The 25,776-nt window shown below is 40.2% G+C and overlaps 1 protein-coding gene across 25 annotated transcripts in view; it reads left to right on the forward strand.

The window, feature by feature from the left end:
• Positions 1–25,776, forward strand: part of LOC117217118 — a 180,006-nt gene that overhangs the window by 63,607 nt on the left and 90,623 nt on the right. For all 25 annotated transcript variants that reach the window (XM_033464445.1, XM_033464444.1, XM_033464453.1 and 22 more), the window contains exon 3: positions 7,180–7,227. In XM_033464445.1, the coding sequence (XP_033320336.1) occupies positions 7,180–7,227 (48 nt within the window). The remainder of the gene's footprint in view (positions 1–7,179; positions 7,228–25,776) is intronic.

Raw genomic sequence — 25,776 nt, forward strand, 5'->3', positions numbered from 1 at the left:
CGGATCTTCGACTGAGAAACTTTCTCCCTTTGAAACTGCCGAAGTTCTCGCTCGAGATATAAGATTGTATCGCACGGTGCAGGATACCTTACTTTACGTCTTTTTGGACACCTACTCAGTTTCGACGTTTGAAATAAACTCCTCTTTTCTTACTTAAATCTTAAATCGATAAATCTGAGAAACGACGAAGTATTGAAAAATCTTTTGCCCTACATATTAAAAACTTCGTTAGGTAGCTCTCGATTATCGAGGTAAACGACACACTACTCGTCCATAAACTGGACACAGATTGCTGATAAAGAAATATCGATTGACCGTTTAGTTATTAAATATTAATCAGAGGTTAGGAGATTTTTGTATTTTCGTTACTATTCTTCTATGATTCGTTACTTGATAGAATTTGAAATAATATATACGGAGAAATGAACGCGAGAATGAACATCGCTTGATAAATTTGTTCGTCGTCCCATCGTCATTGGCATCTGACGTTCGAAATGCCGCGCAAAATCGCGATTCTCGATTGTAGTTGGTCGAGCGGCCGATAGAGGGCAGGACCGCGAGGGCGAACCAATGCCGGGAGTAAAAAACCGTTTTCCATCAGATTGACCGGGTTTCAAGGGCCGCGTTAGTGTTTGTGGTGGTGATGGTGGTGGTGGTAGTGGTCGAGAAAATCGAGTGGTTACGGCGGTGTCGATCGATCGTCGGAATTCCCGGCTGCTATTCGGACAGGTTGTCTTTCACGGAACGATGAGACCATCCGCCTATCGATAACCGATCGTCTCGATACGCCGCCGCGTGGGTGCATCTAGTGCGAAAAAGTGAACAGGATCCTTGTCCGGGATATACCGCTCGTTCGAGTGTCGAGTCGCAAGACAGAATGTGCAGCAAGTGCAGCGAATGTTGCCAGGGATCTAGGCACAGCGTGGATGCTAGCCCCACGCCAGGATCAGATTCCGAATCTTCAGGTAACCATAGTGGCGCTTCCTAAGAATTTCGCGGTTAACCTCAAATCTATTTATTTTCACCTACTTTTACAACAAGAGGCGTAACCAAATTCTTAACGCAGCTTTCGTGTAAATGCTTTTACGATACTTTTTAAGATACACGAAAAAAGAAATATAACAGGAAGCATTGTGAATGGTTAAAGCTAACGTCAAACAATTTCTTAATATTACAAACGTTGTCCTTGATTGCCTGTGAGATATATTCGTCGAATCAGTTCTCCGATTCCGTAGTAGCTTTTGGCATGTAATCAGGATGACTGGCATTCTATTATTCTTCGTCGTCACAAGCAGATAAAAAGAAAACATTCGTGACGATAAAAAATTGTTTAGATTCTGCGAAATATTTCTGTTACGTGTATTTTTTCTCTACCTTAACGCTGGCGACGATGAATAATAATTTACGCGAAATCTGCAGTTATCGGTTCGGTTTTTCTCTTCTCAAAAAGTCGACGTATTTGAAAATTGCGCGCGTTATGGGATTACAGACGACCGATACGAAAGAAAACGACTCGTTTGTTTCTTCCGCTAGCTTTATCTAATGGAGAGTGAAAAAAAGTGTTCGGCGAGACGTTTCACGAAACGCAAGAATTTCTCGCGCATCCGCCTAATCTCCGCTCGAGTCTTCTCGTTCCCATGCGGGGGTCTGATCGGTAGAAACACGGACGCTGATATTTCCTGCGAAGAGAACACTACGTATCTAGGGACTTTCTCTAGTATCTCAGTCAAACTTTTAATCTCTCGTTGTTGGAGTCTATGCAATGTACATACAGGGTGTCTCGTAACACGTGGGCAGTATTTCAGGCTAGGGATGTTCGATTCCGATTTTCCAAATAATCAAATCTCTACAGTTTCTACCCGAGCCGATTCTTTGTTTTAAAAATTGAGAATTGAATATTTTTAGCGTTACTAAGGAAGGTTCCTCGCCGCAATTACTCGACTGAAGGCTAGCACGGACACGTGCAGTAATTTCGCTTGATAACTTTATCGTGGTTCAAGTGTGTACAGTCATGGTATTTCATGCTTACGTACATTTGCCCGAAAGATACACGAATATCTTTTTGCTTTTCTAATTATACGATTGAATTTACATGTAAGAACGCGGTTTACGCTTATTTACAGTTTAACATTTCCAGAGATTAACCTCTTAGGTACGGCGGAATTACGCGTAAGAGATACAGCACTGCAACGTGCGACGGATAATTTTCTTCTTTACGCAAGCACATTGCAATGATGATTTTAATAACTAAATTATCATTTTTCTTAGCGATGTGATGCATAGACTTGAACTTTAATAATTTACTTTAATAATTAAGAATACAATTGTGTGTGATATATTTTAATGCACGGTACGACACATAGGCCACGTCACAATTTTCATACTCATAGCATGATAGTGTTTTTCAAATTGCTCTTCGTTTTCTATTTTGAAGCGACATTTTGAGATTGGAGATTCTAAAAAATTATAAGAACACGGATCAGCATGTTAAAAACAGCATCTAACAATGGTATATTTAAATTAACGAAAAGCAACAATTGATACCTAGCACTGGCGTACCAAAAACAAAGACTATACAGGGTGCTTGGTAACTGGTGGTACAAGCGGAAAGGGGGTGATTCTACGCGAAAAAAGAAATCGAAAATATGGAATAACAATTTTTCGTTCGTAGCTTTGTTTTCGAGAAAATCGACTTTGAATTTCCGCTCGGTACGCGTGCACTTTATCGCGTCTCGTTATAACGGACCTCACTGTAGATCGTTGTCTTGATGGAAAAATTAAAAAAAAGAAGATTAAAAAAAATGTTTATTCTATATTTTCGACTTCTTTTTTCGCGTAGAATCACCCCCTTTCCGCTTGTACCACCAGTTATCAACCACCCTATATAATATATATCATAATATATAACATAACTGTACTTTACCTTTAATGTAAATTGGCAAATTTTGAGAAAAAGATTATAAAAGAAATGTAAGAATGATATTTACAAAATTCAAAACGGAACATATTATGAAATAAAGGGAGAATAAATTAATGCCAATTGTATTTCAATATTTGTTGAAAATCACACTAATAATACTTATTTAAAATCGTCAAGAAAAATGGAAAAATCAGTTCGCTTTTATAAACACAGTACTTACAAATAAGAAGAATCATGGTTTGGTCATAGTTTGATATAGAACACGTAGAGCATAAAGCATAAATACTGTATTCTCAATTATACAGGGTGCTTGGTAACTGGTGGTACAAGCGGAAAGGGGGTGATTCTACGCGAAAAAAGAAATCGAAAATATGGAATAACAATTTTTCGTTCGTAGCTTTGTTTTCGAGAAAATCGACTTTGAATTTCCGCTCGGTACGCGTGCACTTTATCGCGTCTCGTTATAACGGACCTCACTGTAGATCGTTGTCTTGATGGAAAAATTAAAAAAAAGAAGATTAAAAAAAATGTTTATTCTATATTTTCGACTTCTTTTTTCGCGTAGAATCACCCCCTTTCCGCTTGTACCACCAGTTATCAACCACCCTATATAATATATATCATAATATATAACATAACTGTACTTTACCTTTAATGTAAATTGGCAAATTTTGAGAAAAAGATTATAAAAGAAATGTAAGAATGATATTTACAAAATTCAAAACGGAACATATTATGAAATAAAGGGAGAATAAATTAATGCCAATTGTATTTCAATATTTGTTGAAAATCACACTAATAATACTTATTTAAAATCGTCAAGAAAAATGGAAAAATCAGTTCGCTTTTATAAACACAGTACTTACAAATAAGAAGAATCATGGTTTGGTCATAGTTTGATATAGAACACGTAGAGTATAACGCATGAATACTGTATTCTCAATTATACAGGGTGGTTGATATCTGGTGGTACAAGCGGAAAGGGGGTGATTCTACGCGAGAAAAGAAGCCGAAAATATAGAATAATAATTTTTCGTTTGAGGCTTTGTTTTCGAGAAAATCGACTTTGAATTTTCGCTCGGTACGCGTGCACTTTATCGCGTCTCGTTATAACGGATCTCACTGTAGATCGTTGTCTCGATGGAAAAATTAAAAAAAAAAAGATTTAAAAAAATGTTTATATTTTTGACTTCTTTTTTCGCGTAGTATCACCCCCTTTCCGCTTGTACCACCAGTTACCAACCACCCTGTATATTCTGTCTGTATATTGCTAACACTGTTATAAAACGTTGCTAGGGCAAAAAGAGCGTGGAGTAAGACAAATGAAAAAGATCATTTAGTTCAGACGGTGAGCGTATCCGCCAGCAGAATGAGCCACTATAGTGGCGCGTAGTGCCTAAGAGGTTAAAAGATACTCATTTAGAAAGCTGTGGTCATCTTCGATTTCGATGATTCGTTAATACGTTGTTGAGAGGGCATGATACTGAACAACTTTCTCCTACACGTATAACCGTCTTAGCTATCGAGATATTTGCAAAGAACTGTCGATACCACTAATTCTGCCTAGAATCGTACATCCGTGACACAGTACGCGTTTCTAGCGGCCTCTTCACGGCGGCTGGATAAAGTAACGCCCAACCGTAACCTAACACCTATCTTTTGTTTCTGTTTATATCAGTTCCTTGATGTCGATTTTCTGGGACTTTTAAAACAGTCGGTTCTCACGATTCCATTCGGAATTGATTTTTTAAAGCGAGTCGAACATCCTACAATATTCGAATACTGATTCACCATCCAAGAACGATGGAGGCAGGTTGCGATATAAACTGGTACGAGAAATACGTATTTATCGTACTTTGAAAATACGCAAACATTTTCTTCCAAACGATAAACTCGTGTTTATGCGCTCTTTCATCGTTCATGAATGATGAATCAGCCCTTGAAATATCGCCCACTTGTTACGGTGATTAAGAATAAAAATTGCGAAAATTTCATTCGACCATTCATGTTTCTCGTCGCGTACCAACTTTGATGCTATAAAGTAGGTGGTTTTAGAAACATTGCGCTTTCTGACGCATCAATGTACCTGTTTTCCTACAGGCTATGATACTGACGGTAACGAGACTCTCTTCCGGCGGTCGCGTATGAACGAAAAGAGGATCGCTTAGGCGACACGAAAACGGCGACGCGTCCGTATCGTAAACGAGGTTACGAGGAGCGCGAAACGACGAAAGGGTTGAAAGGAGGAGAGCAGAGAAAAAGCTAACGCGAGCGACATAGCCTCGAGCCATCCTTTTCCTCCCCTCTTCTCGTCCCATTCCCTCTTTCATTCCGTAAATATACCGACCTTTTGACTTTTAGATTTTGCAGGACTTTCAGAGGGAAAGAGAGTTTATCGGAGGGCGTTTTCGCGCGAGATGTTTGTCATGGAAATCTTGCTATCTGGCAGAGCGCTTTTATTAAAACGTTGTCTCGATTTTATTAAATCCCAGATGCTTGTAAAAGGCCATCGTATCAGCGTCTCGCGTCTTGACCGCGTCGTGAAAAGTGCCTTTCCTATGCCAGCGTTTTCAATATACCGAGAAAAATCGAAATAAATCTTAATCCTATTTGGAACACAGGTCCGCGAGGATGAAAACGTAGCTGACTATTCAGCTGACCGAGAGAATAAAAACGATTAAAACAAACGGGTCTGCTCACCGCAGTGAAACGACCAGCAGCTGTACGCGCCCTCTACCCTAACCTAACTTGATAGTCAGCCGAATAGTGTTTTTTTTTTCTTTTTTAATATTTATTAAAATTACAATCAATTCTCGCGTTGAGAATTTTCAGTAATTTTTCTGGCGTGGCGCGGTAACATGGCTAATTATTTATAATAAGTTAATACTTATTATAGATAAGTATAATTTGTACGTAAGTAGTCAGCCGAATAGTGAGCTACGTAACGTGACCTAAACCTGACTGGCTATGCTTTTACTCTGAGAATTTGCGCAGGTCCTGGCCACGGGGACAAGCGGTCCGCTTCGCGGATTAACCCTGCAACTCTGGGAAAATGGGTCGACAGGGTCGATAAATTTAAATTCATATCTCCCGCGTGGCTAAGAATGCGGAAGTAGCGAGAACGCTGGATCCTTATAAATTTACGCGATGCATAGACCGTCGTCCCTCTGCAGAAACGGCGTGTTCTGTTCCTGAAATATGCAGGATGCATATATATGTACCTAGCTCGTGCAACCAGCACACGTACTCGCCCTTACGTTCATGGGTGCAACTAAGCGCCGCGCTCCCCATTTCTATCTCGCTCTGCTCTCCTCCCTTCTCCTTGTTTCTCGAGCTGCGAGGTTTCAGCTGTGCTGGCAGCCGTTGCCGTCGAGCACCGAATAATTTTCAGGCAAACGACTCGCCTTCCAATTATCCCCGCGAGCGAGCTAGTCACGTTGCAAGGAAGCGTACGTAGGATGATCAGAAATTAAGGTTCCTTGACTAATATATGTAATAGAGCCTGCCACGTGTACATGAATTAATAGACGATGAGAATGGCTGAATAATAATGGAACTTTTAGGTAACGTGGTATTTTGGTGCTGCTCATAGGGTGAAACTGTCAACGATGTACGTAATATACACGTATTATGATATATTGGGTTGGCAACTAAGTGATTGCGGATTTTGTCATTACCATCGAATGACAAAATCCGCAATCACTTAGTTGCCAGCATGCCTAGCTGTTAATCCTTGCCAATTCTGACCCACGCTTTCAAGAGCGTCGAACATTTACAAACTATCCAGCAAATTGAAGTTGGACAATTGTAGTTCCGTTTTTGTACAACTAGCGAATAATGGCGAAACTTGGCGAAACAGTGAACCTTAGTTTCTTATTATCCCTGGTGAATTATCGTTTGATCCTGCGATGGGATTAAGGGAGCTTTCGTCAGAACTCTCGGTTGCCAGATATCGTTGATCAGTCAAGATTCCAGGCTACCTTTCGGTGCTCGAAACTCGACAGCTCGATCGCATCTCGCAAGTTTTCAAAGCTCTCGCAAGAAGGTATATTCATCGACCAATTAGGAGAAGTTTGTCGCGCGCTCGCCAATTAAATTCGAATCCAATTAGCATCGTACACGGCGAGGTAACGAAACGCCGCAAGACCCAACTTTTCGAAACCGTTCTTTTGTCTATCGTTTTTTAGCGCGTTCGTCGACGATCTTCTCGTTTCGTAGCTTCCACGCTAATAGACTCGTATCTCCTTTTATTGTTGCAGAGGAAGAGTGGAATTCGGATGGCAAGGGTCGACAGTCCAACGACATCGGTGAGTCAGTCTTTTTCCTCGTCTTCGAGAATTCGGTCGAGCACTCGTCTCGTTCTTTTGTATAGGAAGCGATGGTTTAGCGAAGTCGTGGAAAAAAACATGTCAAGTAGGGTCATTAACTGATCGCGTAATTACCTTTGTTATCTCTGCGAAATATACCCGCAGTTGCGCTAAACGTTCTTATAGCTTCTACAGTGAGAGTAAAGAACGAGGTTCGTATATATATTTAATTACGTTTTTCATTGATTTACATTCCCACGTATTTCATAGCTTTTCAAACAACTTTCAACTTATGCAACACACGTGTAAGATACTCGCTTTCCACTGTCACTAACACACGCAGATTTGTTTGAAATTTGATCTGTGTAATTACCAGGCTCGAATGGAACTTCGAAATTATACGATAGTCGGCAGGCTAGAAATCTGCTGGAAACAGTTTGCGTGTGTTGGACAGATTTTTTATGCGGCCAACTTTGTACGAGCTGCAGGCTGTCGAAACTTGAGAAGGGCTAAACGAAATGAAATTAAGAAACACGACGATTCCGTGACCATTTACAAGCCAGCTGCATGCGTTACAAAAAAACGTTGCGTGAGAACGTTGTAGATGTTGCTTAGTCTTTTCGCGTACATAGATATATCGATGGATAGATGGCAGACTTACGAGTGGTGAACGTGTGGCTTAAATTTCAATCCTCCGATGATAAGATGGCGCGCTACTAAAAGCAGATCCTTCGTTCTTTTTCACAGAGATATAAAGATAGAGAATACGAGCCATATGTTACCCTACAAGTGGATGCGATATGGCAGCAGAAAGAGAACGCTGCACAGAAGCGTCTTTTGTTCTTGTCTGATCAAGAAGAATACGCACCGACGTTGCTCGTTGATCGATCTTACACTCGCGTATTTGCTGTGCGAATGTGCATGCATTGTTAAAGATCTCTATGCTGCATTTTCTTTTTATTCCTTTTTATTCCTGTCGCTTCTTGCGCTCGCGTGCTCTGTCTTTATATCTCTGCAGTATTTTCTCTCCATTTGTTTAAATCAACTAATTTATTTACGTCCTAAATATTCGATAGCTTTTAACAGCGTTAAAATTTTTGTAATTGAAAAGAATGTTCTTCGAGAGCCACCCTATCCACGAGTGGTCTTTTCTCTCGTTAAGAGGCTTCAACGACTCTCGATGGTACTACGCTCTGTATTTTAATCGAAGAACCTTGTAGGTCGACCGATGGAATCGCTGTGTTCTTTAAACGACGCATGCGACTATATAGTAGAGAAAACTTACGCAAATTTCCCATACGATTTCCTAAAAATCATCAATTTTATGTCCAACTCTATTTACCATTACACAATACCGACTGATATACACTGTACACTGTATACTTGGTGAGATAAAATCTTTTGTACAGTGGTAGCTACGAGCACACCTTCATAGAAGATGATACACATAACACTCTTGTGCATTTTTAGAACTTCCACCCGTGCGTTGAAGCGGTCAATAATTTCCCCTTGATTTAATTTCCTTTTATTTCTTTTTAATTTTCCCGGGCAAAATGATAAAAGTGGCAGTGTCATTTTTACGTACCACCGTACACACAGCGATATATGGTACTTTAATTTTATCTTTTCTGGAAGAAAATTTCGTCGCGTGAATTTTTTTATACCGATCGATTTGAAAACATCGAACGAAATTTCTGAATAATTGTTTTTCGCCTCGTGTCCGTTTGAACATCGGCGATCGTATGGATATTGGACCTATCGTCGGTTGGACGTATGAAAATTCTCAATTTTCTATTTATCGGCTAGATCGTCCCGTTTTCTTGACAAATTAGCGGTGATTTTGTCCTGTGCAAACTGAGATCTGTCGCACAAGTTTTACCAGCCGGTGTTTAACCAATTAACTGCGGAATTTACTTTTAGAAATTTCTCATGGAGTTAGGTTATGGAGTGCGTAAATAAATAGAAGCGACGACGAGTATATACGTCAAACGTAGCGGAATAGTTTTTGTTTGACGTGTATACTCGTCAAACGCAGTTAACTGGTTAAGTAGGTAGGTAGGCGTTAGGAGCTTAACTTAACCCCTGGAATCGACGCGGCGTTTGTCGGGTTTCCTCAGGTTCGAATTTCAGCCCCGGCCACGGCATCGGCCACTTCTCCCTTCCGGCTGCTCTTCGGCGCGCGAAAGGGATACGTCAACCGCCCTTCCTTCCTTCTCGTTAACTTCACCCCGGGCCACGTTTTGCCTTTTTCCTCTTTTTCTTTCTTTTGCAGCTCTGTCTGCGCAACGTCGCCGCCTCTTTTCCAACCGTTTTTTCAGGCTGCAACCCGACGTCTCGACGTCGAAGCGTGCTCGTAATTCGCACCACTCAAACACCGCGTTAACGTAAACGCGATTTTAAACGGACTTTCGACGTATTTAGTGGCAGTGTATTCGGTACAAAGCGCGCTTCCCAGTTTCCACGAGTTTCTCGGAATTTGGAATTAGACGTAGTCTGGTTCAAAATATAGCGAATCCGTGAACCAAAGCCTTAAGAATTCGGATCGACTGTTTCAGAGTTTCGTAGAACGAAATCAAAGGAAGGCTTTTTATGGTTATACAGGGTGGTTGGTAACTGGTGGTACAAGCGGAAAGGGGGCGATTCTACGCGAAAAAAGAAGTCGAAAATATAGAATAAACATTTTTCGTTTGAGGCTTTGTTTTCGAGAAAATCGACTTTGAATTTCCGCTCGGTACGCGTGCACTTTATCACGTCTCGTTATAACGGATCTCACTGTAGATCGTTGTCTCGATGGAAAAATTTAAAAATGTTAAGGTAAAGAAAGGATTCGGAAATACGAATAGTTTACACTCTGAAGACCTCGATAACCTCCTTGCACGCACGCTTGTTCTCAACCGACTCTTCCAGATTCTTCTAACATCTGGCAACAGTCTTTTGTCTCCACTAAGACCTGGACGCCCTCTAACGCTTACACACACATTCACATGTACAGTGTAAATGTATCATCTACCCAACAAAAAAAAAAAAAAGTTTATTCTATATTTTCGACTTCTTTTTTCGCGTAGAATCATCCCCTTTTCGCTTGTACCACCAATTACCAACCACCCTGTATAACGACATTTCGTTTCTTGTATTTTAATTACCGTTTCGAACAGTTTGAGTATTTTCCTGTGTGTAAGTAACGATTACCCTGTTCACTGTTTGACACGTACACACCAGCGCTGCTGTTTGTGTTTCTCTATTTTTGAAATTTTCTATTCGCTATTATTTAAATTTTCAACTATATGGCAATTTTCTCTAGTTGTTAAACTACATTTTTGGTGGTACGCGCCGTCTGATGGAAGATTCAAGTGTGAGTCACCGGTGGTGCACGCTGCCTGATGGCACACTCGAGCGTGAGCCACCGGTGGTACACGCCGTCTGATAGGAAACTCGAGCGTAAGCCACCGGTGGTGCACGCTGTCTGATGGGAAACTCGAGCGTGAGCCACCGGTGGTGCACGCCGGCGTGAACGTGTTAATACGTCATACTTGTAATTTAATCGACTTTGATACGAAGCATCGTTTTTAATCATTAGCCTGTCGTTAATTCTATGTTCTTAGTAGACATCAACTGTTTGTTCATTCGTTAACAGTTACAATGGTCACTTAAAAAGTCATCGTGCAAGAAGTTGACTGTTCTGATTAAAAAAACTTTCATTACGAAGAGCCATTACCAATGATCCAAACTTTTTTCATTACTGGTAATCATTATCGATGACGGAATTTTGTTTTGCTTACGAATAACCATTATCGACGACGGAAATTGAATTTTCGTTGCCGGTAAAATGATCGAAATTTTGTTCCGTTACCGACAACCATTATCGACGAGTCGAATTTTATTGCTGGCGAAAAAAAATGTTAATCGTTCATGATGGTCATTCATAATTAGGAGAGTTGAAGGTCATATCGTTTAATCGTTTTGTATTTTGGGAAATTTCTTACTGAAGGATTCTTTGTCAAAAAAAAATGCTTAAAATAACGGTTATTTTGGATCTCTGATTCTCAGAAATAATTGGACGTTGTTAATAAACATCGATTAAAATGTCCATATACCTATCCGCGATAGCGTGAGTTTTAAATTGACATTGCGATACGTCAGATGCGTGTTTAATTCGAGGAACACGACTAGCAATCGAATCGGACGTCCTTAACACCGAAAAGCGGATTTCGATGAGAACGAGGCTCGATGTGATCGAACTTAGCCCCGTTCCTCTCACTTTGTTTCTTTCGTACCATCCAGCTTTGAGCGTGCAACCGGAAGTAACACAGCAAAGCCACCAGCAGCGGGTACAACTAGCTACGCAGAGATGTCGCTTCAACCGGGTAAACGAATTAAAACGGGTATTTCCGTTGACGCTTATCTTTCCACGTTCCTTCGTTCCAAGTTCCAACAACTTTTACGAAAGTTCGTTGCACGTTACGAACGTTTTAACGATTTTACTAACTAAGTACGATATTCAAGTGCTGAATTCGAATTTCGTTGCTTTCAAATCGGACGAACGATTCTTCTGTTCTCTACGTAAAGATGGTTATAATTACTCATAATTCATAACGGTATAACGTTAAGGGAATTCACAGCGGAATTCTATCCACGTCTAACATTGGCCAACTTCGTGACCCATTTTCTCTCAAACCACTCCAGCAAATTCAACGAAACTTTGACCGAGTACCCTGCCAATGGCGGATAAATAAATTGAGTGCACGAGCCTTTTTATAAAAATGGACTTTTAAAAAAACCAATGACACGATTCTTAGGTTGGATCGGAAAAAATTTAATCAAATGTGTCTATAGATGGCGAGAAAATGGGAGCCGAGGATGGGTGGAAAAAACCAATTTTACAGTACAGTTAATTCCCCGATTCTCCAAGCGGTCATGATTTATTTCTTAATTGGTATATCGATTAATTTGCATATTACAGTTATTATATTCTCGGACAAAATGAACATTTCCATATGCTTCAAGATATATTTCCCATTTATAAAGCTTGATTAGTATTGGCTTACTCCTCCGACGGTATTCGACTCTAGAAATAAAAATTTACGCGCTTCTCGCGTCTAATAAAAGCATGACACGGCATTGCCCTGGCTGACCGATACGTTTGTTCGATCGCTTTAGCAACTGCCTCGGTACGGCAACTATTTATACGGCGTATCCAATGTTTTCCTGATTTCTGCCTTTTCATTCGTTCTTACATTCACGGGACAAAATCGCTTACCCATTTCAGTTTTCGCTATTTTCCAACGTTTTCTAAATCCTGATCTCTTTCTATTATAGCCAAATAATCTGTTTCCATCCGTTCTTCCATATAAAAAAGAGAAAGTCCTTTCAACTTCCTGTTAATCGAAAAAAGCGAGTCAACGCGCCATTCAGATTTCCCTTCCGTCGGAAATAATGATTTCTTTGTTCGCGAATCGTCTCTGTGCATTTACAGCGACTGAAAAAGATCAACCTAACCTAAATTGACTCGCGTTTCTTAATTTTTTATTATGTAGAGGTCGACAACTACAAGTGCAAGTTTCTATAAAAAATAAACCGCATTCGTTCGTCGCTGTAAAAAAAAAAATTTTGCGACCAAAGAAATGATGGGTAGACAAATGTGGATAAACGAATATCGTTTGTAGTTTTATAAACATTCGCACCTGCAGCTGTAAATTTCAGAAACATCTGGAAGCGGTGGTTCGTGAACCGCCGTGGATTCGCACAGTCTCCGCTGATAAAACTGCATATCCCTCGTCCGGCCGGTGATAAGGGCAAAGCAGCAAACAGTTCTCAACGATACCATGGCAGCTTGGCGCGACGATCGCCAGCGACGAGATGGCGTGATGCATCGCGCCGCGAGGCGAGCGTCGACGGCGTCGCGACGGTCGCGTCGTCTCGTGCGCCCTCGCCGCCGGTGGACGCCGGTCGAAGCGAATCGCGTGCCAATCTTTTAAAACGTTCTCTCGCCACACCCTGCCGCCAGTTTCTCCGCGAAAAACACGCGACACCATCCTTCCGTTTGCTCTCCTCTCTTCAAATCCTGTCAAACCACCTCGACATCCCCTAAATCGCGTGTCTCGTGCAACCAATAGCGTTTCGTTCGACCGAGGACGCCACTCTTCCGCTCTTGATTCGTCTTTTCGCGCGACCATGCACTTGGACGTCGAGTATCCTCGTTCGAAACGACCACGCGATTTCGGCGGATAGTTGACGGTGTCGTGAGTGCAAAACAAGGACAAGGTTGGGATGCAGATCGAAGGAGACTCGAATTCTGGAGGTGCGTCTGATCCCCCTAGCGAAAACTCCTGATAAAAGAAGTAAGTGACGCGGAAATGAAAACGATCTCTCAACGAAAGCTGCTTTGTCGCTTATCTGGCGCATCTTGCGAGCTTTAATTGCGAGGCAACGTGTGCATGCGAGAAATCGCCGGCTTTCCGTCTCTCTCAGCGTCGAACGGCGACACTCAGCGGATTCACCGTCAACTAATATTGATTATAAAAGCGGCGGCGGCACTGGCAGCAACGGCGAAGGTGGCGGCAGCAACGAGGATTCTAGCGATGCTTCCTTTCGACTCGGTTTTCCTTCTGGCGTTCCGGCAGCCGGTTGCCGGCGCTAGCCAGCGTTAGTGCATGCACCTCGGTTACGATATCTAGTAAAGTGTTCCGCGAGTTTTGTTTCCCTTTTCAATCTCTCTAGTTCATCGAACCGTTATCGTCTCTCGCGTGTGTCTCTGATCAACGTCGAAATGTAAGTAAGCGGGAATTTCAGTGGACTACGCCGCTCTCGCTTCTGGACGTGCTTAAGCTCGTTATTAAGCTTGTAATTAATCCATTTGATTTACACACGTTTAGTGAGAAAAACAGAGGGAAAGAGAGTGGTAAGTAACCTGTACTGTGATAAATGGCGATAAATCCTGATAAATAAGGCAGCCGTCTCGACGTTCTTTTCCATCACGCGTTTGGAATTCTCGGTTCAACCGGATCGATGATCTCGAATATACCGGGGTTAGACGAGGTTCCGTTTCGTGAAAAGCCGTCGATTTCGCGTACAAAGAATCGAAGACACGTGGACACGGCGGCGACGCTGCAGACTCGTCGCTAAATAACGCACGTACTTACGCACGTAATCGCGCACGCACGTGCACGTGCCGCGAATGTTTCCTCTCCCCGAAATACATTCTTCGGCGTTGAAAGGCGATATAGATTTTTTTTTCTCGCGGCACGCGCTCGATTCACAGCCAACCACACACGCGCGCACACGCACATACACACAGCTCCGCGAGACACGCAGGCGTACAAGCAGCACGCTGCTTTTCTACTCGCGTTCCCTACGAAACAGGGTGAAATTAAGAGAACGTTGAATGTAGCGCCCTATAACCCAGACCCCTTTTCGGCCCTCTTAACCTCTCCACTTTGGCCCTCGCTGTCCATCTGTCCCCAACTTCAATAACTTTCCTTTCTCTCTAAAAAAACACCGTTTAATTATCGATGATTTTTCATTGCCCGATCTGTCGACGTACAGTCACCGTACACGATAAACTTTCGTTCTTTTCTCCGATTTGGTGCAAAACGAATATACAGTGAGAAAATATAACAGCTGGTTTTTTGGACCAATTGTTAATAACGTTTTCCTAAATATTTTTTCACCTTTCTGCTATATGTATTTCTTCCATTTGCCTTAAAAAATTGTGGCAATTATTAACAACGAAAATTGAATGCTTCTCGATGGACTCGTTGCTTCTCGTTAAGCGTCGTATCGTTAAGCTTTAATCGTCGATTGTGATTAAGACAATGAATTATTCGATGGTGTTTGATCGAATGGCTTTTGAAACGTTGGCGAAGCACGCGGTTTCGTTCGAAAGCCTTTCCAACGGTCCCGTTCTGTAACAACCTCGAACAATTACGGTTAATTAACGCGCGTCGTGGCCAACCAGTCAGTTCGCTGAACTTTCGTCCGAACGAATCTTAACGTACTTCCTACGTACTTCGAGTCGTTCTCCACTGGTATTCTTTTATCGATCGAAGCGGAAACACGATTGAAACGAAAATTTCAAGAATCTGAAGATTCAGAGTCGATTTGGCGATTCTCGTGAATTTTATTTATGTACTTTGTGTGTGTACAGGCAGATACTTTGTGGTAGTTCTGTTTGGAAGATTTTTTGCTTGTGGTTCGCTCGGTCCGTGAAATTTGAGCGTGCAAACAGGAAAGAAAAGAAATGGCATAGGAGCAGCGCACTTTCGAGCGCGTCTTTCTCACCGAAGATAATCGATAAACGGCCTGTAGAGTTCGCCGAGAAATTATTGTCTGTTTAAATTTGACAGTTAATTCCCGGAATACGTATACAGCACTGTTCATAAGTAAGGGAAGTTGCGACAAGATTGGAACACTACGAAAAAATCTGTTCTAGAATATCGTGTTTATCGATGTTACCTTTACAGAAAATATTACGTACAGTATGGATATCTGCTGTGTTTGAAATACGTTAAAACAGACTTGCAAAACTTAATACAAAAGAAACAAGTTTAAAGACAGTAACAATGTTTTTGCCTCGGAGCATCTGTCTGCACGTGTCTGTTACTGATAGACCAAATAATAGACCCTCCGTTTCTTTTAAATAAAATATAAATTTTGCCTCCTGTTGCAGCGAAAGCATAGTTTGGCAAGGTCATAAACTAGTCTTCGATAGAAAGCCAGCTTGGCCCTCTACAGTGCAGTCGCGGGAATCTTAAAATCTGTGGCTTTCTTTCTTCTTGACTCTTCGGTCCAACTCTGTCGTTTTTTCTTCTGTACGCTCGTTGCATGTAAAGTTCCGTTTGTACAAATATCCCCATTCTGCTCAAATGTTGCATGGAAATTAATCAAACGATAATGTTTTTATTTCCTTACGAATAACGTTCGTGAACACTAAACACATATCACTAAACAATATGATAATATGCAAGACATAATATTGAGAAATACAGGGTGGTTGGTAACTGGTGGTTCTACGCGAAAAAAGAAGTCGAAAATATAGAATAAAAATTTTTCGTTTGAGGCTTTGTTTTCGAGAAAATCGACTTTGAATTTCCGCTCGGTACGCGTGCACTTTATCACGTCTCGTTATAACGGATCTCACTGTAGATCGTTGTCTCGATGGAAAAATTAAAAAAAAAATTTTTATTCTATATTTTTGACTTCTTTTTTCGCGTAGAATCACCCCCTTTCCGCTTGTACCATCAGTTACCAACCACCCTGTATAATATAATAATTATGAGACATAACATTGAGAATATGCAGTTACTTATCATCTTGTGATATTGAAAAGAAGATAGAAAACAAGATTATAATCGTTAGGATCAGAAAAATTCTCGCTAAACTCATAAGCTGGCTTTAACTACCGGTGTTGTACAAAATTCAGCTGTTTATTTTCAGTAACATGGAAGCATAGCAATGCAAAATAAACATTAATCTCGTCTTACCCCATATTCCCGTATTAGAGCATCCTGGATATAGTTAAAGCGATTAATTACCGTAGGCAGTGCCACGCGAATTTTATATAAATATATATTTTGCTCTGCCAGCCGCAGTAGATTGCAATGTACTACAGCAACGATTCTTAACGCGATAGTCCCCGGAAAGCCAGCAAATCCTTGCGTTTTTAAGTTATTATCGCGTTATTCGAATAAAAATTATTTGCTACGTGTATTTGTTTATTTGTAACGAATCTCTTCCCTCCAAATTTGAAGGTTGTCGATGAGCAGCTAACTAGTATTTCAAATATACATTTAAATATATTTTATACTTTAATATAAAATATATTACATTAGATATTTTATATTATAAAATATTATATTTATATTATATTATATAAAATTTATATTATAAAATAATTATATTAAATTATATTATTATAATTATATTATTTATTATATATTATTTATTTATTAACTTATTATTTATTGTATATTATAATTATATTATTTATAACTATATTAAAATATTTCGATATATCTTGAACATACATTTAATATATTTGGCTCGTTACGCGTTTAGATCTTGAGTTACGCCATCTTCCATCGAAGGGAATTCGCGACAACGAGAAATTATTTAGAGGAGGTCCGTGGTAAGCGAAAGAAGTTGCTTAAGAACCGCTGTACTACGGCATATTTCATTTTTGAAAAATATTATATCGTATTTGCGCGATATTTCCGGACGACGTTGTTTAAATCGTTCACATTATTGGAAATTTTTCACTCCATGGAATTTTAATCGCTTTAAAAAATTTAGCAACGTGGGTCACAGATACCCACCGTGGTAGTGAAGGCGCTGAGTATACCGGCTGTAGACTCAGCGCCTCTCTCACATCCCTTTCCTTTGGCCCTCGTCATAAAAATCACCTTTTCCCCTTATAGTCATCGGTTATAAAACATGCTGTATCGGAGCGGTTGTAGGATATAAAAGCCAGTCAAAACTTTTTCGCGCCTAATCAACGGTCATTCTCATCAATCAGATTCATACGTGACGTTTGTTCCCGTATGATCGTGTTTCGTGGTCTCGAGTTCGCCTCTTTCTCTTACTGTCGTTAGGGCTGCAGAGTCTGCAATGAAAATTCGTCACTCCTTTTATTTTTATTTTTTTTTTTTGCTGTTAACATATTAATTGTATGTATGCATGTATATAATTAGATTAATGTTTTGTAGACAGTATGTTTATATATACTATATACAGTGTTGTAAAAAGCTAAAAATATTATGCTCGCAGTAAAGGCAAACAAAGCAAAGAAACCGTAAGAATAAAGTTTCTATTGCCAGTAAAGAAAAAGACTTTAAATTCAATTGATAAATTAAATTACAGTTTTTCGAATAAATGTTGTAACAATATAATGTGATATGATGATAATGTAATGATACAGTGCAGTTTGTCTAAAATAGAAGAACAAAAGAAAGTAGTACAAAATGAATATCAAGTAAAATTCCTTTCATTTGAATCAAGGATTTTTATAAAAATAAGAAATTATATAGCTTCAGTCAAATCCTCTTTCATAGATTCTCTTAAATCCGTTTTAATTGTCCCCAGTGTTGAAGATAATCTTTGCAGATTAGCTGCTGTCGGGGTTTCGACACAATTTGCGATCATTTTCTGTATATTTTTGATTTTTGTAAAATTTATAAAAAAATTGAAAAAAGTTAGAAACTTCAATGGCAAGTAAAATTTTGTAAAATGTTCTTCCAACTCCGACTCCGGCGATCATAAATTTCTCCCAAATTCCGATTTCGACTGCGCAGCCTTGCCAGAAACACGTGCACATTTTGCTCGATTTTTATTAACAATGTCTTATCACTAATAATATATGTGTCGGAGATGAAAGGAAAACCGGAGCCTTTCCTTTGCAATTTTGAGGAAGCCTTCTAATGCTTTAGCCTAGATTTTATCATAACTGTAATTAAGCAATTGTCATTTGTAATTGTTTGATATTTGTGAAAGCGAAAGTGGGTTCGAGGTGACAACTGGTCGCCGAACGTAGCCACGGTCACGGGATAAACGTTTTGCCTGACGAAGGTGTGGATCGGTTGTATAGTTCTCCCTAGAAATCACAGAGAATTGTACTTTGGAGATGTCGATATAATGGGACACACGTTGTATTAGGAATCAATCTCCAGACAGAAACTGCCTAGTAAAGACGTTTGGATCTTTCTCGATGTTTCCAAAGAGTATACAACAAACTTTTGACAGAAATTGCCTAGCAACAACGATTGGAACCTTCTCGATGTCTCCAGCGAGCATATAACAAACAAATGCAGTCGTATAGCGAAAAAGATTTTCATCGGATATTCGTTCGTGTGATCGCCTTGGAAAGTGATACATCGAGCAATTTACCGAGTGTCTCAGCAATCGTATTTTTGTGTTTAAAATTATTCTACGCATAGTAAAGAGTTATCCCGTTGACCGTGGATTCGTTTGAACCCCGGAACATTGTTAATAGCGTTAATTAAATTCATTATTCGTAAAACCTATCGATCGTTAATCTCATTATTCGTTAAATTTATTATTCGTAAGACATATTATTCGTACCTCTTATTGTTCGTTAAACTTATTATTCTTTAATCTAATTATTAGTTAAACTTATCGTCTGTTAATCTTATCATTCATTAAACTCAATATTCATAATATTTTGTAAAATCTTGTATATTCGCGTAAATATAATCTCTGTCTCGTAAAACGATGGCTAACTCAAACGAAGAATCGTTACGCGCCTTAAATAATCCGACATATGAATATAAGAATTAGGCGGTAGTGTAGGTTTTGTGATCTGTTCGTGGTGACCACGGCGGAAACGCGCAACAGTTGTATCGGTCGAGGTCAAGAAACTAAAATGGCTCGCATTAGTTCGGGAACCGTGTCCGTGTCGGTAATGAAGTTCGATCGGGCCACGAGCATACGTGTAATGTAATTCTAATCGCGCAGGATCGCGAGATACGCGCGGTGCATGCGATCGCGTGCTATGGATTAAAGTCGATGAATTTCTCGAACGTGTGATCGATTACCTTTTCGTGGGGTATTTTGAAAAATCAAAAGTCGAATAACTAAGCAGACGGCAGATTTTTCCGTGAATTCATACTTCTGGAAATATAATTATAGAATTATAATTTAGAATTATAAAAAGGTGAAACTTGCATAGGAAACTCTTTATTTCATTTAAATCCAATTATAGATTAATAAATTATCAAGAGTTTAATAATTAAAACCGATTATGGCTAATACGTAATTATTGCATAATAACCAAGTACTTAAACAGAACTTAATTACCAAGAATTAAAAACAAAGACAATAACACAAACAAGATCTAAAGTGATATAAGAGCTCGTCCATGTGTTTAAATAAACGAGGAAAAGATCAGTGAATACATGTGCGCTATTGACATGTAATATCATACGATCGAAGCGGTTAAAGAAGATAATTATAAAATGTACGATAATGCTCGGGTCGTGATATTTCAGGATGACGTAAGTTTTTCGATGGAACATTAAGTTTCAATTTCTCTGTAGTATCTGGCCAAGTTATTAGACGATGCGATGTTTCACGTACAAATTACACATCAGATACCAACATTTTTATTTTCCTAAATATTACACAGAGTACCATGGCTCGGATATTTTCTATATTTCCGCATTTCTATAATTATGCGTTCTACACGTTATTACACCTTTCGATTTCTTCGATGCATCGTTGTTCCGCGTTCTTCGTCGCATTTGGAAAGATATCGTGTGTACATATTACATACATCTACAATCTGAATTAATTTTGGTGCGAATAGATTTAATTGATTTAATTTGAAATTTAGATTCAATTTACGCTCTCAGTATTTATATAACACGATGAATATTTTCCTCAAAAAAAAAAAAAAGAGAGAACCTATGGGACAAATATTCAAAACGACATATAGTACCATTTACTCTTTTTGGAAAAAAAAGAAGAAAAGAAATTGGCAAGGGTTGCTTTTCACGCAACATTCTCACCGTCGGCCTTCCCTCCTACCATTCTACGTTCGCTATAATTACTACAGTCACACTATTTTCGCGTGGGTGTAGTCTGTCTAGTCGAAAGGGAACGTTGAACTTGCGATTGCACGAGGGTGTCGGTTATTTTCGTTGCGCTTATCGGAACGAATTTATCCACCGTCCTCGTTACGTGGCGCTGAAAACGGAACGCGCTCCAATTTCCTACCTTCGATACGTTTATCAGAGAAAAAGAAAATCACTTTAAACCATAACCAAATGGATAATTACTCGGAATAATAATAGAAGATAAAGGATGCATGGACCGAGTGTCCGCGTTATCTCTAATCCCAGATGAACGATATTTCACGAAGCAACAGTAATTCCATTCACGACGGACAGATCTTTTGATACGAATTGAGAATAGTACACCACAAAACTCGTACAAGTACTATTTAAAACTCCTATCGATAATCCACGTAGCTCTGAGTCAGACTTGGACAATTTTTTCAATTAAACATTTCACAGCGAGTCGATGTTAATTGAACAAATATTTGAAAAATTGCCATACTCCAGCTATGGCAACGTCGTATTTCTAATTAATAAAATGCGTCTTCTATACGAGAAGGGAAACGACATATTAAGACGAATTTGCGCTGTTTCGCACTTCGCAGAAACACGGTCGATGAAGGTCAATTTCAACCTTCGTTTCAGCCGCTGTGCTGCTGCACACCGAAACAGTCTAAATTCGGCTTTACGCGAGAAATACATCGTGTTCGATGTGAAGAACGAGTCGATGTTGTTCGTATCGGGTTACAGGTATTCGCAGCCCGACCGTACGGAATCTTATCTACGGTGACGAATTATCGAATACACACATATATCCGAACGTTGAGATTAGATTTCTCGACGGACAGCCGGCGGACAGCAGGCTTTCGTTGATTCGTCGGTTTCGTTTCCTCGCTCGCGTGCATGCTCGCCGGCTATTCTGAAAATAAACGCGTTCGAGAATCTCGCGGTGTCGTGGTAGTTACCAGTGTTGGTCGTATCGTCGGCCGCGGCGCTTCGAGTTTTATCGAACCGGTCAGTGCAGGGGAATATGTATCGCGTACTGTAGGTGTAGGTGGAAACGATATAGCGTCGTTGTAAAGCGAGGAAGTTGAAGTTTGCTTTGGTCGAAGCTTCGCGTGTCTCCGTGTTCTAGCTCGTTATCAAGTTTCTTTTTTTTTTTTTCTTTTTTTTTCTTATGTAGCAAGCACTTCTGTGATTTCGAGGGTGCACAAGGTTTAGTTAGAAAAATCAATTGCTGCAAGCTGAAGGTGACAGCCGGATCGACCGTTCGCGCGAGCTTAATTTCGCTCGTAGCGTTCGCTCGCGCGTACTTGCCATCGATAATCACGCGTGCCGATGCTTTTAACCGATTTCAATACGGTTAGAAAATTCTCGTGTTGCCGCTAATGGATTTCATCGAGCACATCTTTCCCCGAAGATAAGTCCACGACGAATGACGTTTTAATTGCGCGAGGCGGTCCTGCTCGTCGGTAGACTACGATCGATAGGCATCCGACGACAGAGAAGAAACTCTTGGGTTCGTATTATCGATCGTTTTAACCCTTTCACAGTATCGTGGAGCCCCGACACCGTCACTGGCTCATCTATCTCGATAGCGTATATTCGTAATGTTTGCCCAGTTCTTGTCATATTTGTTTTGTGCTATCGTAAGAGCGAGTACAGCGACCAGCTTAATTTAATCAATAGTTAGATAGATTTCCTATAAATCATTTTTCAAAGCTGTGAAAGTTGGAGTATGGAGAAAATACACGCAACTGAATCTAAAAATATTGCTCGGTGATAATTCACCGTAAATTTCCAAAATATTTGTAACATTTGACAACATCACCAACGTATCCGCTGTATCTCGCATTTTTACTTTTCTCGCGTTAAAACAATTTCCCCGATCAATTAGCAGGAAATAGACGGGTTAAACTTTTTTTAATAGGGTTAATCATTGTCAATCAGCTTCAAAGATTGTCGATTATTTTTTATTTCATCGATAAACGTCCTTCGTGTCGATAGCGTGTGTCCGTTCGTCCAGATATGATGGCGAAGATAGAGGCGAACACGTTTGCCCCGGTGTGCCAGAATTCGCGAAGCTCGCCGTTAATTGGACGTCGACGTCGAACAGGCGGACCGACGAGCGAGCAACGGATGAACAACCGTTTGCGACCTACATTTGCGTCGCGAGCTTCCAACGCGCTGGCCCGATTCAACTCACAGACGTTTCGTCGTTCAGCTTCCTCGACAGACTCGCGTGCCATTCGGATGGCGATCGCATAGATTACGCGTTGATCGCTACTTGGCGAATAGTTTCCATTTAGCGGACTATTCTGCTGGAATATGTTGGAAATCTGGCGATCGATGTGGATCGCGCCACGAGCGATAGCCGTTGATCGAACTGCATTTTCTGCAATTACATTCTGACGATCATTTGGTCGGGAGCGGCCAAGTGTACGATCGAATAATGGCCAGAACCGTAAACGCGAAACAGGCATCTCCGATACGAAAGTAGAAGTTGGGAGGCATTCGTAGCGTAGATGGATTTTCCTACAATTCCTTCGAAATTTTCTATATCTACAGGGTGGTTGGTAACTGGTGGTACAAGCGGAAAGGGGGTGATTCTACGCGAAAAAAGAAGTCGAAAATGTAGAATAGAAATTTTTCGTTCGAGGCTTTGTTTTCGAGAAAATCGACTTTGAATTTTCGTTCGGTACGCGTGCGGTACGTCATAACGGATCTCACTAATAGATCGGTGTCTCGATGGAAAAATTAAAAAAAAAAAATTTTTATTCTATATTTTCGACTTCTTTTTTCGCGTAGAATCGCCCCCTTTCCGCTTGTACCACCAGTTACCAACCACCCTGTATATGCGATTCACCAAAATGGAGATATTCGCCTTGAAAGTTGAAAGTTTTAACACGTAGTCCCTGTGACTTTTCGGTTAATTACGGAGAAACCGTTTCTACTAGCTTGTTGAAAAACTAATACGTTGCGTAAAATGGATAGAAGAGTGGTTTTTTAAAGAAAAATCCCCCCCCCCCTCTAATCTCACCGTTTTCGAATAAAAGTATCGTGAAATATATGATATATATATTTAAAATTCCATATATTACAAGGCAAAGTTACAGCGTTCTTTTCATATCTGAATTGTTTGTTAGCGTGCGCGCATAAAGAGTACACACAGGCAAGAAATTTTGTTTACGCGAAGAATATGGCTTTCGAGTCTCGGCGCGTTTCACCGTTGAGGGATATCGTTCACGCTACAAATACCTTAAGCGAATTAAGCAGAAAACTTGTCGTTTTCTGTGTAACGTGGGGCCGACCTATTTGGCAGAAAATCGTAGGTAAACTCAGCCGAGAATAACGCGTTCGCGGAAGTGGCCGGAAATAGTTACGGGAGACACGTGCGAGCAGCAGGCGCCACAAGACACGCGCCACTTTATTCGCTCGTTTGTCGCTCCCTCGGTAGTGCATTCATGCGGGAGACCGAGCAAAATATACAAGGCGTTCTCCTTGTTCTTCCGGTTAAACTTTGTTAGGATGTTCTACGGATACAAACAAGAGAAAGATCCAGTCGAATTTGTTAGAAGCTTTGCTATGAATTTAGAAGAAGAATGGGAAATAGGCAACGTGTCTATTTCGAGCGTTATAAGTATATAAAGTATATAAGTATATGTATAAAGTATATCGCTCATTTGGCGCAACAATGACGCAAAAGATCGCGATTTTAGCGGATACGAGTTTGCGATAGCGACACAGCTGCCCTCGCGTGGTGAATCGTTCAAGTTCGCCTGTAGCACTCTGCCAGTAGAATGTACACACGGGGAACGTTGCACGGAAATCTCGTTCCATTTTTACAGCCGAACCGAAGGAGATGCGTTCGTTTTCCTTTACGCGTTTTCGCCACCTTTCTGCCAACTTTGTTATTCCATCGGCACAGTACTACTCGGTCTTCCGAGAGAAACAAACGTTTTCAATTCCTTTTTCCAATCTTCCGAAGAACAAGACAAGCTCTTTTATCGTTAACGTAGTTTTGCGACTAAGCGATAGTCTGTGCCAGGCCGGCGAAAAAACGACTAGCTAATTCCAAAAATGATCGTTTCATATCCTACATCGACGATATCAGATCAAATCGACTAAATTGATATTAAACTAACGGTCATCGTTCAAACTTGAATTTCGTAACGAAAAAAGAAACGAACTCGACAGATGATCGCAAGCAACATGTTGAGAATTGTGGATCTGAATCGCCGAAATAAATGTACAGCAACACTCACATTACACGTAGAAACGATATTAAAATAGTTTCACATTTATTTAATATGTGATTTACAAGATATTCGTAGATACACATTGCATGCGCCGCAGCACTTTTTTTGCCTCACCATCTTCTTTACCACCATACGTACGAAACAGTTGCATTCTTCTGTTTTACGAGACGCTGCGCACGCACATACTTCCACACACACTCATAGTCATATATGTGTGTAACTTCTTCGCGGCTAATCCAGTGTAGCACACAAAATTACACATATCTCAATACAACATCTGTCCTTTCTGTATCGTGTGTGTGTATAATAACGTAAATCCTTAGGGTAAATTAGGCGAGGGATCCTGGAAAATCGAGTTTATTTTGGAAATAATTAAATTAAATACAATAACAGTTAAGCGTTTGAGTGTCAGGGGTCTTTGAAAAAACAGGGGTCTTAATCGATTGCGAAGAGAAACAAGCGGCGCAATAGCGCTTGTCATATTTCTTATTTTTATGAAATACGTCTATATTATTATACATGCGTGCTATTAGTTTCTAAATATTTCAAGTTTCGTTCAATAAACATTATTGAGAAGATAACAATGAAATACAAAATATCGCCAGTCTTCCGTAGCATTCAAATGTACTGCGACTTTTCAACACAAAATCTAAACAGTGCGATCGCGCTGCTTGCGACTCAAACGGTTAATGACAATCTACTAGGAATTTTACCTGGAAAATCTA

The sequence above is a fragment of the Bombus bifarius genome, unplaced genomic scaffold (assembly GCF_011952205.1).
Source record: "Bombus bifarius isolate JDL3187 unplaced genomic scaffold, Bbif_JDL3187 scf7180000007974, whole genome shotgun sequence".
In the NCBI taxonomy this organism is placed as follows: domain Eukaryota; kingdom Metazoa; phylum Arthropoda; class Insecta; order Hymenoptera; family Apidae; genus Bombus; species Bombus bifarius.